General features: G+C 48.1%; 1 protein-coding gene across 5 annotated transcripts in view; it reads left to right on the forward strand.

The window, feature by feature from the left end:
• The first annotated feature begins 353 nt into the window (after positions 1 to 353).
• The window catches only part of SLC8B1 (solute carrier family 8 member B1), a 36,407-nt gene continuing 23,703 nt past the window's right edge, over positions 354 to 13,057 (forward strand). For 2 of the 5 annotated variants that reach the window (XM_061603146.1, XM_061603148.1), the window contains exons 1-5: positions 452 to 575; positions 1,268 to 1,388; positions 4,285 to 4,401; positions 8,791 to 9,219; positions 10,369 to 10,521. In XM_061603146.1, the coding sequence (XP_061459130.1) occupies positions 9,058 to 9,219; positions 10,369 to 10,521 (315 nt within the window). In that variant the 5' untranslated portion in view covers positions 452 to 575; positions 1,268 to 1,388; positions 4,285 to 4,401; positions 8,791 to 9,057. Of the gene's footprint in view, positions 377 to 451; positions 576 to 603; positions 886 to 1,267; positions 1,389 to 4,284; positions 4,402 to 8,790; positions 9,220 to 10,368; positions 10,522 to 13,057 lie in introns of those variants that run through there. The other 3 variants (XM_061603145.1, XM_061603143.1, XM_061603144.1) reach the window with 3 other exon arrangements.

A 13,057-nucleotide genomic window follows, 5' to 3' on the forward strand; every position in this document is an offset into this window, starting at 1 on the left:
TCGCTTGAGATTGCTTATGTGGCCAAGGATTCATACATTGAAATCATCATCATCATCATCCTCTGGGTAAAATAAACAGCTTAGAGGTTTTCTTACAATCAAGGGGTGTATAAATTTAGTTAAATAAAATAAAATAAAATGCCCTCGGAGCAGAAGCTAACATACTACTATCGGCTTCAAGATACTAATGTCAGAATATATTTTAGTGATCGTCTGCCCTGGGAACACTGCCTTCTTAAAGGAGGAGCGTATCAATACAGCGAGCCAATTCTAGCCATGCCTGCAGAGAGAGATCCTCCTGGGTCAACAGAGGCGTCGCTTACGGGCTGCCCAAACGCTGCAACACGTTGCACGATTCCTGACCGACCGCGGCAGGGTGGGCAAAGATAAAAAGCTGGTGTCAAGGTTGGGGGGAAAACCTTGCTTTTCCTTTAAGGGGAAAGCGCACGCTGTCTCTTTAAGCCACCGGCGAGGGAGGGCGGAGTTGCGGCTCCTCTGGCTGCCTAAAGGCAGGCGATCGGTGGCGCTGCACCTGGGAGAGCCGAGCGGCTGGGTTGGGTTGCTGTTGCCGGGCGGTGAGTGGCGACAGGGGGGAAAGCGGCTGAAGCGCACAGGTGCGGGGATGGGCGCGCTTCTCCGCCTTTTGCAGGCAGCTCCAGCGCCGGGTTGCAAGCCCAGGGCGGGCTTCCTGGCGAGCGCCCTGGCGGGCTGCTGCGCTCAGCCTTCCCCGTCGTGGCGCCGCGCGGTGCCCGGCAGGCGGAGGGCACGATCGGCCCGCGGAGGAGGACGACCTCTTCCTGGCGCTGCGTGGCGAGAGAGCCGGAGGAATGCCAGTCCGAAGCGGGGCAGGGCTGTTTACTTGCTGGACGGATTTGGCCTGCGGGGGTGAGCGCAGGGCTTGGCTTATTCGCCTGGGCAGAGCGAAGGCCTCAACTAGTCGAGCTTCCTCTAGAGTAGACGCCTCTGGGAAGTTTGCCAGTTTGCCATTTTTTAAAAAAGGGGAAAAGCCACAGGGAGGGAGAAAAACCCCGCCCTCTCTCTGTGCCCCGGATCAGACCTGAAAGAGCTGTCGGGTGTGCTTTAATGTGGATTCCTGCACTGGGCAGAGGGTTGGGCACGATGGCCTTATAAGCCCCTTCCAACTATACGATTCTATGTTGAGGCGGACTGCTTCTGTCCATGGAGGTTTTGTGTGTAACTCGTGGCAGATCGCGTTATTTATTTGCTGTTGATATCCCACCGTTTTCACCCGGCTCCTCCCTCACAGGTACATAAGAATTTGGCTTGCATTTGTCGATCAAGTCCAACCTTTGCCCAGCTTGGGCTGCAAGCCATTACATGTCTACTCAGAAGTAAGCTCCGTTGGGTTCCATGGGACTTACTCCCAGGTAAGTGTGTATTGAATTGCAAGCTCGGTGTCCTTCAGTGAGACAGTGTGGCAAAGTGGTTAGAGTGTCAGACTAGGACCTGGGAGATAAGGGTATAATCCCCATTTGGCTATGATGCTCACTGCCAGTCGCTGCCTCTCAGCCAAGCCTACCCCACAGGATTGTTGTGAGGATAAAATGGAGAGGGAGGAGAACTATGTGTGCCACCTTCAGCTCCTTGAAGGAAAGGCAGGTTATAAATGCAATAATAAAATAAACACTAGAACTCCTATCTGTGCAAGCTTGGGCTCCTGGAAGATGAGACTTTTTTAACCTTTGGGGGGTGGCCATGCTAGTCTCTTGCAGCAAAACCAATAGATGAGTCTGAAAGGCCAACATGTTCTGTTATAGCATAAGCTTTCGTGGACTCTGTCGGATGCGAGAAGTGATATCTTAGCTGGCTGGTATATAAAGGTGGAAGTTGAATGATGATGAGAGTTGTAGTATGCCTTCCAACTAAGATTTCACTTGGTGCCTCTAACAAAGTGGGTTTGAGTCTGCAACACCTGTAGAATGTGTTCAAGGTTCCACAAGACTCTTTGTGGGTTTTAAAACTGGAAATTCTGGTAGTGATTGGATCTGGGACTTTTCTGCAAGCTTATACAAGGGCTTCCAGGCAGTCTCCCATCCAACCACTGACCAGACTCAGCCCTCCTTAGCTTTGGCAAGGTTGCTATATCATGTGCTTTCGGACTATGCATTATCTCCCATTTTGCCTAATCCCTTTTTTAGAAAGGCCATTAAAAGCTAATGCACATCACCACATCCTGTGGTTGTGCATTCCATAAAAGAATTATGTGTATAGTGATAATGCACTTCCTTTGTTTTGGGAATTCATATTATTGAGGAGTCAGCCGCTTAACCAACCTTGAGTTGATGTCTTTTTCCAAGCAGTGGTATAAAGAATGGTGTCGGCTTTACAGTTGCATAGGGTTCTTCTTGATTTTTGTGTCTCTGAGCTCTGTGTAACTTTGGGGGGGGGTTCATTGTTTTTTTAATGGACTTTCTCTGATCTGGTCTCTTGAAGGTTTCTCTTCTGCCTCTCGTAACTTAAGTGCTCTAGAAAATAGAGCATAATTCCTACAGTAATTAAAATTATGCATGGTACGGAGAAAGTAGCTAGGGAGAAATTTCTCTTCCTGTCTCATAACATGGGGCGTCCTATGAAGCTGAATGTGGGAAGATTTAGGGCAGGCGAAGTAAAGGACTTCTTAACATGGCACGTAGTTAGACTATGGAATTCCCTCTCACAAGAGACAAGGATGGCCCACTGGCGTGGATGGCTTGAAAAGAGGATTAGACAAATTCATGGGGGATAAGGCTGTGGTCTACCTCCCCTGTTGGAGGCAGTATGCCTGTTGCTGGAAACTTCAGGAGGGGAGAGGGCTCTTGCACTCAGGTCCTGCTTGTGGGCTTCCCAGAAGAGACATCTGGTTGGCCACTGAGAACAGGAGGCTGGACTAAATGGGCCACTGGCCTGACCCAGCAGGGCTCTTCTGATGTCCCTTGAAGCCCTGGTCCCAAACATGTAAGATCTGGAGAAGGTTCCTCTTGGGTCCTCCTTTCCCCACGTGTTCTGAAAGTTGGCTTTGAAAAACAGAGTGTGCAGCTAACTCTGTTGACTTCTGGCTCACAGTAAACCTTTGGTTCCTTGTTTTGGAGAGCTGATAACAGTCTCGGTTAAGGCCAACTAGACGGGATGCCAAATGCACATTTTGGAAGTCCACTGGATTTGTCTTTTAAAAAATGATAGCAAATGTGGAGGGAGCCTGATTTTCATCCAGGCTACAATAGATAGGGAATGGAGATGTAACCCTTTCCTCTCCTGCTTGCGGTCCAGTGAAAATCGCTGCCCTGGGTTGGTATTAGCGGTGGGGGGGGGAGGAAGTTAAGGTGATGGTCAGGAGGGTGAGAGGCTGGCAGGGATCTTTGACAGGCAGGATCCGGCCCCATGAGCTTCCAGTTCCCTGATCTGGGAGATATATCCCTGATCAGGGAACTGGAAGCTCATTTATCTTATCTAATCTCCAGAAACATAAAATGGCACAACAGTAAGTAAAACAACAATTTATTTAAAAATGGCAGAGCAAATAAAACATTGTCATCTCAGTCTCCATCCTATTCTGCCACCGGCATGGGGACAGCCTGCCAAAGTATATCTAGCAAAATGTCAGAGGAAGCCAATGTGATGCTCTCCAGATGCTGTCCACTGCAATTCCCATCAGCCCCAGCCAGCACAGCTAATGGTTGAGGAGGAGGGGAGTTGTAGTCCATAGCATCGGGATTTCACCATACTGGCTACCCTTCCAGAGCATCCTCTGAATATCAGATGTTGAGGAACATAAAATTCCTTCCTTACAGTCTTCCTATCCTGCATGTAGTCATGAGCGGCATCTGATTGGCCCTTGTTGATCAGGAAGCCAGACTACAGATGGACCTGTGGCCTGATCCATCAAAGCAATTCAAGGGAAAAGGGTAGCTCAGGGGTAGAGCATCAGCTTTGGATGCAGAAGGTCCCAGGTTCAATCCCTGACATCTTCCAGTAGAGCTGGAAGAGACTCCAGCCTGAAACTCTAGAGAGCTGCTGCCGGTCAGTGTGGGCTCTACTGAGCTAGATTTATTGCTGCATTTATTGCCTCTGTTTAAGGCAGCTTCTTAGGTTAGTGTGATTTCATGGCTGATTTGAAAGATTAACCATGCAATTCAGCAGCATTACGATTTTGTACAAGTGCCCACCCCCGCCCCTTCTGGACACATTTGATGATGGATGAAGAGCTGGAAAACCAAATGTTTTCTGCTCAAATGTGGGCTGAAATGCGAAATCCGAGCATTCTGTTTTCTTGCTTTGTCCTTGCAGACCTCACACGTGAAACTCTGCACCCGGAAGCTGAGAACTCTGTAAAAAAAAAACCCAACAAAACAAGCCTTGCAACTGAAAAAAACCCCTTCGCAGTCAAATTTTGTGTTTTTTGAGGTAAGAATTACAAATAGGGTATGGTTGGGTTCTAATGACTGTAGCTTTTTTATGTGGCTTTTGGTTTGTTTAGTATCTAGTTGATTTAACTTAAGAGTAGCAAATTCGGGGTTGGGGGGCTCTTTCAATTTCTCTCATCTTGGATTGGCAGGAGAAAATCTCTTGGGGGGCCAAATTAATTGATACATTAAATATGTGCATGTATTTAATGTGTCTGATTTTTGTTATTTACACAGCAACTGCAGCCCCCTCCCCCCCAGGATTAGGTCTGCAGGAAAGGGAGGGGGGATCAAACTTTCTTCCCACCTCATGGTCCTGTCAAAAACTCCCCCCTCCACCTAATGCTGCTGTTCGCCCTGAGTGGGACATTTCAATTGGACCCAATGGAAGGTTCCCCATTGCTGGGGGGGGGGTGTTTCATCAGGACAAAAGTATGGGAAGAAATGGCCCCCCCTTCCCACCTGGTGTGATTGTGATCCCCTCCTCTCTCACACACACATCCCGCATTGTTGCTTTTTGCATAAGGAAAATCAAACTGTTTAATGCATATGCGCATTTTAATACATTGCTTACCTGAGCCCTTGTTATTATGTTGAAAACATCAGCTTTGTATGCAGTCTCAGGTTCCATTCCCCCCCCATCTCCAAGTAGGACTGGCAATACTCCTGTCTGAAACCCTTGAGAGCTGCTGCCAGTCAGTGTAGACAATACTGAGCTAGGTGGGCTAATGGTTTGATCAGGCATATGCCTCCAGCCCTCTACTCTTCAAGGAGCTCAGACAGGATATTCCATCCCCCATCTCCTCCCACCTTCCAGGTTTCACCTTTTTCTTCTCCAGCTGACAATCTGTGGCTAATGCAGAGGCTCAACCCTTACTTGGTTGTTTGGTTGTTAAGCTCAACCCCTGCACACTTTTTTAAAAAAAATATGATTCTTCTGGAAACTTCAGATTCTCCCAAGCATGCTGATACTCTCATTTCCAGTTGAGTTATTCACTGCATTCCCTTCTGGACAACTTTCAGGGTTGAGGGGGGCATGCCTGTGGTAGGCGGGGCCAGAGGGAAAAGTGGGTGGAGCCACAAATGTGACTTTTACTTTTGTACAGTAGGCTAGTTTCTGCCCGCACACACACACCTCTCTATCCTCTGTCCAGACAAGCAAGAGGCATTATCAAAGTTCAAAGACGGCATTTCAGCCCTGCAAAAACACTCCGGGGAGGGTATGAAGCAAGGCTGGAGAGGGGGTGTGGCTTAGGGAGAGGGGGTGTGGCTTAGGCCTGCCTCTCTATACCTGGTATAAACAGAGCAGAAGGTGATTTGATTGAATATGTTGGAAGCACCTTTAAAAAGAGTATTAGAAAGACTGATGGACTTAACTCCCTCTAATGAGGAAAGGTTCTCAAATCCCCTCCGTTTATTGTCTTGGAACGGGCTCGATAAACTAAGTGGCTGATAAGGAATCTATCTATCTCTGTAAATAATACACCCCAGAAATTTCAGGATATCTGACTTTGTGATCTCGGGCGCTCCCTCACCCCCTGCTAATTTGAGAATCCCCTAGGAAAGACTTGAGATTGCATCTGTGTTAAATGTCACGGCAAACCTGTCTTTCAAGTTGGGAGAGGTTCAACTGGAACGTGCCTGGTTTTGGTGTAAACACTTCTACCCTCCCCCCCTCCCAACCTCAAAAGGAAGGTGAAGACTGGCCATTGGAGGAGTTGCAAATAGATGTGGAAAGCTTTTGCTTTCAGCATCCTGATGTATACATGGTTTGGGGGGACGGTTTCCATGATACAGTAAGTTCTTCTTGTTATGTGCCTTCAAGCCAATTACAACTTATGGTGACCCTATGAATCGGTGACCTCCAAGAGCATCTGTCATGAACCACCCTGTTCAGATCTTGTAAGTTCAGGTCTGTGGCTTCCTTTATGGAATCAATCCATCTTTAGAATCCATCTCTTTAGAATTGTAACTTCTAAAGAGGTATGTATGTACTGCCTTCAAGTCGATTCCGACATATGGCGACCCTATGAATAGGGTTTTCATGAGGCTGAGAGGCAGTGACTGGCCCAAGGTCACCCAGTGAGCTTCATGGCTATGTGGGGATTCGAACCCTGGTCTCCCAGGTCGTTGTCCAACACCTTAACCACTACGCCACACTGGCTCTCTTCTAAAGAGGAACATTGAGTTAGATCACTGGTCCATCATAGCTCAGTATTGTCTACACTGACTGGCAGCCGCTGTTCTGGGGCCTCAGACAGGGGATGTTCCCAGCCCTGTTTGGAGATGCTGGGAATTGAACTGCAGACCTTCTGCATACAAGGCAGACACACTGAACTATGGTCCTTCTCCTGAAGATAGAAAGGTGTCAGATCAGTTGACTCTCCAGCTGAGTATAGCCCACACTGGCTGGTAGCAGCTCTCCGTGGTTACAGACAGGGGATGCCGGGGATTGAACCAGGGGCCTTCTGCATGCAAGGCAGATGCTCTACAACTGAGCTACAGAGCAAGAGAGATTTTTACAGTGCTTTCGTGTAGTGACTCCCAAACACCCCCCATAGACCACTTGAAAATTGCTGAGAGACTTGGCAGATCACTGAATGATTTCTGTGGCTATTGTAGCTCTCCTGTGCTGCCCTAGATGTTGTGTCATCTTAATTGTATTTATTGCTTTTATTCCTTACATATTGCATTTTGTTGCATTCCGTAGCATGCAGATGGCAATACAAGAAAACGCAAGAAAATAAACAATTGAAATGGAACTTAAAAAAATCTCTATTTAGTGTTATGGATGTGCCGTGTTTAACCATTGACCTGAATGAACAGTGTGTGAACAGTTGGGGAACGCCAGCTTTAGAGCCCATGTGGGAAATCCATAGCACTTCGCTTCCACCCTGATGGCCTGTCAGAAATGCCCTCCTCTCCTAAAGCTTCTAGTTTCCCCTGGGAGCCAGCTTCCTTCTGAGGTGCAAAGGAGCATGTTCAGGAGGATCTTTTGAAGGGACAGTGGCCCAGGAGAGAAGCTTGAACCTGCCACCCTCTCCTGTGCACCCCTAAGGTCCTGATCCTGCTCACTGTTGTCACCAGTGTTGGTGGCTGCTATTGTTAAGGTGTGTGTGTAGGGGAAGAGAAACAGACCCAAATATCATCACACATTTAACATATCATCTGTTTGGGCTTTAAGTCTAGAGCAGGGGTGTGGAAACTTAGGCCTGGGGGCCAAATGTTGCCCTCCAGTCCTCTCTATCTGGCCCTTGGAACTCTTCACAGGCCACATTCTTCACTGGCCCTTTGCACCTTCTTTGAGCAGGGGTGTTGCTGTCCAGGGTCTCAGAGGGTCTTAGACCCCTTACTTTTTTGGGAGCCAAGTCCCAGCAGGGTCCCTGTGTCTCCAGCATCCTACAAGCCAATCAACATGAAAGGGGAATGTGTTAGCTACTGAGAAGAGTCTTCTCACATGCTTCCTTGTCCCTTCCTGCTGATTGGAGCCAGAGTGAAAGGAAGTGAGTCAGCCACTGAGAAGACTCTTTTCAGTAGTTAATATGCTTCACTTTCAAGCTTGTTGGCTTCTAGGGATGTCTGTTGTTGTGGAAGGGCATTAACAAGGCTCTTATTCTCAACCAGCAGCAAAAAAGGGGAGAGGGGTGTGTGGCTGTGACTAACATGAAGGGACCCTGCACTTCTGAACTTGCCACTATACTACTGTCTTTGAGTGTTTTTGGCTGGCTGGCTGCTGTCCTTGCACTCTGATCATGCCTCTTGTTTGGCCGAATGAAGGGCAGAGAGGGGTGTGTGAACGTGTATAGAAACTGGGGCATTCTGCAAAGGTAAAATTTACGTTTGTTGCTCTGCCCACCACTGGCATGTGGCCCTCAGAAGGTTGCCCAGAAGAGAATGCAGCCCTTGGGCTGAAAGTTTCCCCCCATTCCTGGTCTAGAGGATAATTCCCCATTGAAATTAAGGGGATTAATAACTCACAGAAGCAGCTTCTTTTACAAATGGCACATAAGCACCAGTGGAAATCTGGGAATGGGCATCGCAGAGATGGAACAGAAAAGGCAATTATATAACTATTATTGCCAATTAGCTACCAGGATCAAGGTTCTTGTGTTAGTTCACAAAGCCCTAAACCACTTGGGCCCAAGATACCTTAAGGACCTTCTGACCCTTTACGCTAAGCGTCGATCGTGGAGATGCTCTGATGGGCCACCGTATTTAGGTGCTGTTCCATCTCGTTGTTTGAAAAGAGCTCAGATCTCTTTTCAGAAATGGACTGGCTGGCCTTCGCTGAAGCAAGTAATCCTCCTCTGCTGAACTGCTGAAATCTTTGTTTGGTTGATCTGCCAGTTTTAAAGCTTGTTTTCTTCTTCTTTTGGTTGATCTACCTCAGGTTCCAGCGCACTCTCTACACAGGGAAACCATCGCAAAAGTATTCTCCAGCTTTCTGCTGAACGGAGGAGGCCACTTCTCTATTTCCATCAACGGCTGCAATTTGTGAAATTTCCTGGTGGTTGGAGCCAGGGGGTCTTCTCTGTCTCCCCCCCTTCTCCCCCCATATCTCTGGCTCCTGGACAGACAATGCCATAAAGCTTGGACATTAGATCAAAGGTGGCTGGCCTCTTCAAGTTCTGGGGTGACTCTTTTTTGGCCACGTGCCATGTGGACTTTCTGGGTCTTTGGTGTGGCCTGGATGCTGGCCAGAGAGGCCAGTGCGGTAGAATCTCCCGTTGCCCCAGGAGATGCCAAAATCCCAGCGTCCCTCCACTTGGACCATAGGGGGCAGCCCAGCAGGATCCAGAGCTCAGGACCGGCTGTGGATGTGAGTAGCCAAAGGTGCAGGAAGATGGTGGCCAAAATTATTATTTTTTCAATTTATTAATACATTTTAATTTATTTAATTTAATTTACTTTTAATTTGGGGCTGATGGGAATTGTAGTCCCAAGCCATGATGGAGGCCACTAGGTTGAAGGAAGCTGACTTAAAAGTTTGCACCAAACAAAAAAAAATCCCTTGGACTTGTTCAAACTCGCTGAATTTTTCCAAATCTCGAGGCTGTCCCTCCTTTTTTGTTGTGTAATGATTGGAACCAGGCTTGGTCCTGGTTTAGCAGGGATACCTACCTGAGTTCAAGACATGAAGGTGTAGCTTTGGCTCAGCCTGTGAAAGTGCTTCCGATGAGAGCCAGAAATGCCTGTTTGCAGCAAGGCAGGTTGTTTCAGTTTGGGAGGAGGAGGAGGAGCTGCCCTGAGGTCTTCCTCCACCCCTCATTTGGTCTTGTGGCTCCTTCTTGGACCCAAACCAGCTTAGTGCTGGTTCCTGCCTTCTCTGTACTCGCAGCCAAGCTGAGGATAGTTCTGTATGTGTATTGCCACTCTATTTCACAGTGATGGAGTGATTGAGGAAAAGCCTGAATAGGGACCTGGTTTGTGGTCCTGTGTCATCCCTGGGTTGAACTACTGCATTTCATGAGGTGGGGGGCTGCCCTTGAAGACTGCTTGGAAGCTTCAGCTGGTTTAGAATGCAGTAGCCCACCTCATAATGGGGACAGACAACTGGGAACACACCGCACTAGCGTTCTGGTGCCTGCATTTGCCTCCGTCTGTGCTCCTATGGGAACAATCTGCGGTAGGTGGTTTAACTTTTGCAAAATAAGGGGACTCGCATGTTAGCTTCTTTGTGGGCACCGTCAACCCCTTTCCCCATGTCTTCGATGTGTGCTTAGAGGAGAGTGATCAGCACTGTTATCATGTCTTCTGAGGATCTAGGGAAGGCAAGAAACCGCAAGAGCCTTTGGCAAGCCTGGAGATCTAAAGGGAAAATAATTTTTATTTATTTGGATGCTCATAGTCTTCCTACCTGGAGATGCCATTGGGGATTGAACCAGGGACCGCCTGCATGCAAGGCAGATGATCTGCCACTGAGCAATGGCCCTCCTTGACCAGTTTCTTTCTTTCTCTGTCTCTCCAGTGCAGGGAGGTGGGGAAGATAAATATCTCCAGGCGCTGCCCTTTCATCCACAACAACCCAGACTGCCAGATGGATGGCGGGTTCCTCAACTACCTCAACGGAGCTTTCTGTGTCTTCCCGGCTGCTCTGCAACCTCTGGTGGTGACCCTCTACGTAAGGACCAAAGCGATGAGATGCAGGCGGATGGGATGGGGTGCCCATTATTTGCATTGCTGGTCGGTTACAGGACCAGGAGGATGTCACGAAGGCTTTCACTGGGGCTGGTGCAAAAGAGTCACATCTGCAAAGTGACTTGAGCAGCACGGAGCATCATCTGGTACACTGCCGTATGGGGATGGGGAACCTGTGGCCTTCCAGGGGTTGCTGGGATCCAGTTCCTGTCAGCCCTTGCCAGCATGGCCAATGGTCAAGGAATGCTGGGAGTTGGGAGTCCCAGCAACAACTGGAGTGCACCATGTGGCCTCATCCACGTTGCAGTTGCATCCTGCATTTTTATAGCTCTAGCATACAGGGCTGGACTAGATGACCTCTAAGGTACCAACAATGAAATTCTTTAAATTGAAAGCTTTTTGAAAATGTTTTTAAAGGTGTTTTGTTTTAATCAGTTTCTAATGGTTGTTGTGTGTGAATATATTTTAAAGTCTGTTTTTATGATGTTTTAAAATGTTTTTAGTGCTTTTGTATGCTGCCCTGGGCTCCTACTGGGAGAAACGGCAGGATATAAATCAAATAAATAAATAATAAACAATAAAATTCTCTCATCACGGGGCTTCCTTCTGCGGTGGATGCTTCTGTCAGGCGCTGGGGGCCTTTGCGCCTGCTGAAGGATGTAGAAACCGGGTGCTGGTGCTCATGTAAAATGATGTTGAGATCTAGGGTCAGCTCCAGGACTGAGGTGGGGTTGGGGAGAGGCCTTCAACAAAGCATCCTCTGGTGGGCCCCTTCCTATGTTAGGTGGGCATCAGTAGACCTCAGATCACCACTAGGTAGTGAGCCACCATTTTAATTTCCTGCTCTGCCCCAGGGTGGCACTATGGGAAATATCAGCAGTGTTGCTGATTGGAGGGCCAGGACAAGCCCTGCTGGAGCCCCAGCAGATGCCCGAGGATGCCACATGCTGGCGCCAGGCCCCAGTGGGATGAGCTGTAGCCGGCAGGGTGGGGGATTTTGAGAAAGTCCCAAGAAAAAGCACGCTGGTTTGGCTTTGTAATGTGCTAGACACCAGCTCCTTGGGGGGTAGGAATCGCAACTCATGAGCTGTGGGAAGGCAGATTGGTCAAGTGCCAGGAATTGGCTCCCCTGAAAAAGAGGAACTGCCTTTTCTGGGAGGCAGAGCGGGGAAGGGACAGCGCTGTGGCTAAAGGTGTTTCCTGGGGTTACGACAGGAGCAGGATGGAGCAGAGAACTGGCTGCTTCAGCATTTGGCATCTTTTGGCGTAATCCTCTCTTGCGGCTTTAGCTGGAGCCACGCTGTGCGTTCACGGAGACCGAATCTGCCCTGAGCTCTCTTTGGGGGGTCTGATAATGAGCATGTGAAGGGGCTGTGGACAGCAAATAGGCTAGCCCTGCCCTCTGGCCATTGACTCGTGTGCCACCTATGTGTAGGTCCATGCTGCCCTGCATGCGGCTCCTTCCGCGAGGATAGGAACTGTTATTGACCAGGATTCCCAACCCCATGGAGAAGCATATATGTGCATGCATATATATATTTAAAAATGTGCACTGGCTGCCCACACACTGCCGAGTCAGGTTCAAGGTCCTTGTATTAACTTACAAAGCCCTGAACAATTTAGGGCCAGGTATCTGAGGGACCGCCTGAACCCTTATATCCCAGCTTGACCACTGAGATCTTCTGCAGGAGCGGGTTTGGTCATCCCCCAAGTTGGCGAGGCTCATGTAACCTCAGCACAAAATCGAGCCTTCAGTGTCAGCAGCCCTGTTCTCTGGAACGCTCTGCCGACAGAGATTCAGCAAACGCCTTCTGTTTTTCCTTTTAAGCACCTGCCAAAAACCTTTCTGTTCCGCCATTAAGAAGATGCTTTTTTTTTTTTTTGCAGCAGTTGACCTTTGTTTTTATTGCATTTTTAATGTTTGTATACTGTGGCGGTAGTTTTAATGTGTTGCAAACAGCTTTGTTGTTTTTAACAAAATAGCGGTATACAAATATTTTTATTAATTAAATGAATGAATATATACATGTATCTGGTGCCCCTTCAGACTAATATTGGTCAGTTGCATGTCACCTGGGGGAACACAGCAGTCAACACTGAGTAAGCAGGGTTACCCTGGCCATTTTTGGCAGCCGCGTGCGCATTGCCAAACATCTGAAGAAGGCTTGGGAGTAGAGTTTAAAATCTTCAGGTAGGGCTGGGAAAAAGACTCCTACCTGAAATCCTGCAGAGCTGCTGCCAGTCAGTGTAGACAATACTAAGCTAGATGGCCTAACACTGACTATATATGAGACATATATGTTCTTAAAGAATTGTGTGTAGGCTCTGCAGGCTAGGTAAGCAGAGTTCTGCAGTCAGATACAAGTAGATAAAGGTTTATCAATTGTCACATACATCCCTGATATTTTATTTATTTTTATTTATTTGTAAAATTATTTATATACCGCCTTCTCGCAGAACATCAGGGTGGCATACAGCAACATATTGAGAATTTAGAGTTGTATCCAGTGCTAGTCCTG

The sequence above is a fragment of the Rhineura floridana genome, chromosome 19, assembly GCF_030035675.1.
Source record: "Rhineura floridana isolate rRhiFlo1 chromosome 19, rRhiFlo1.hap2, whole genome shotgun sequence".
NCBI classification, from domain to species: domain Eukaryota; kingdom Metazoa; phylum Chordata; class Lepidosauria; order Squamata; family Rhineuridae; genus Rhineura; species Rhineura floridana.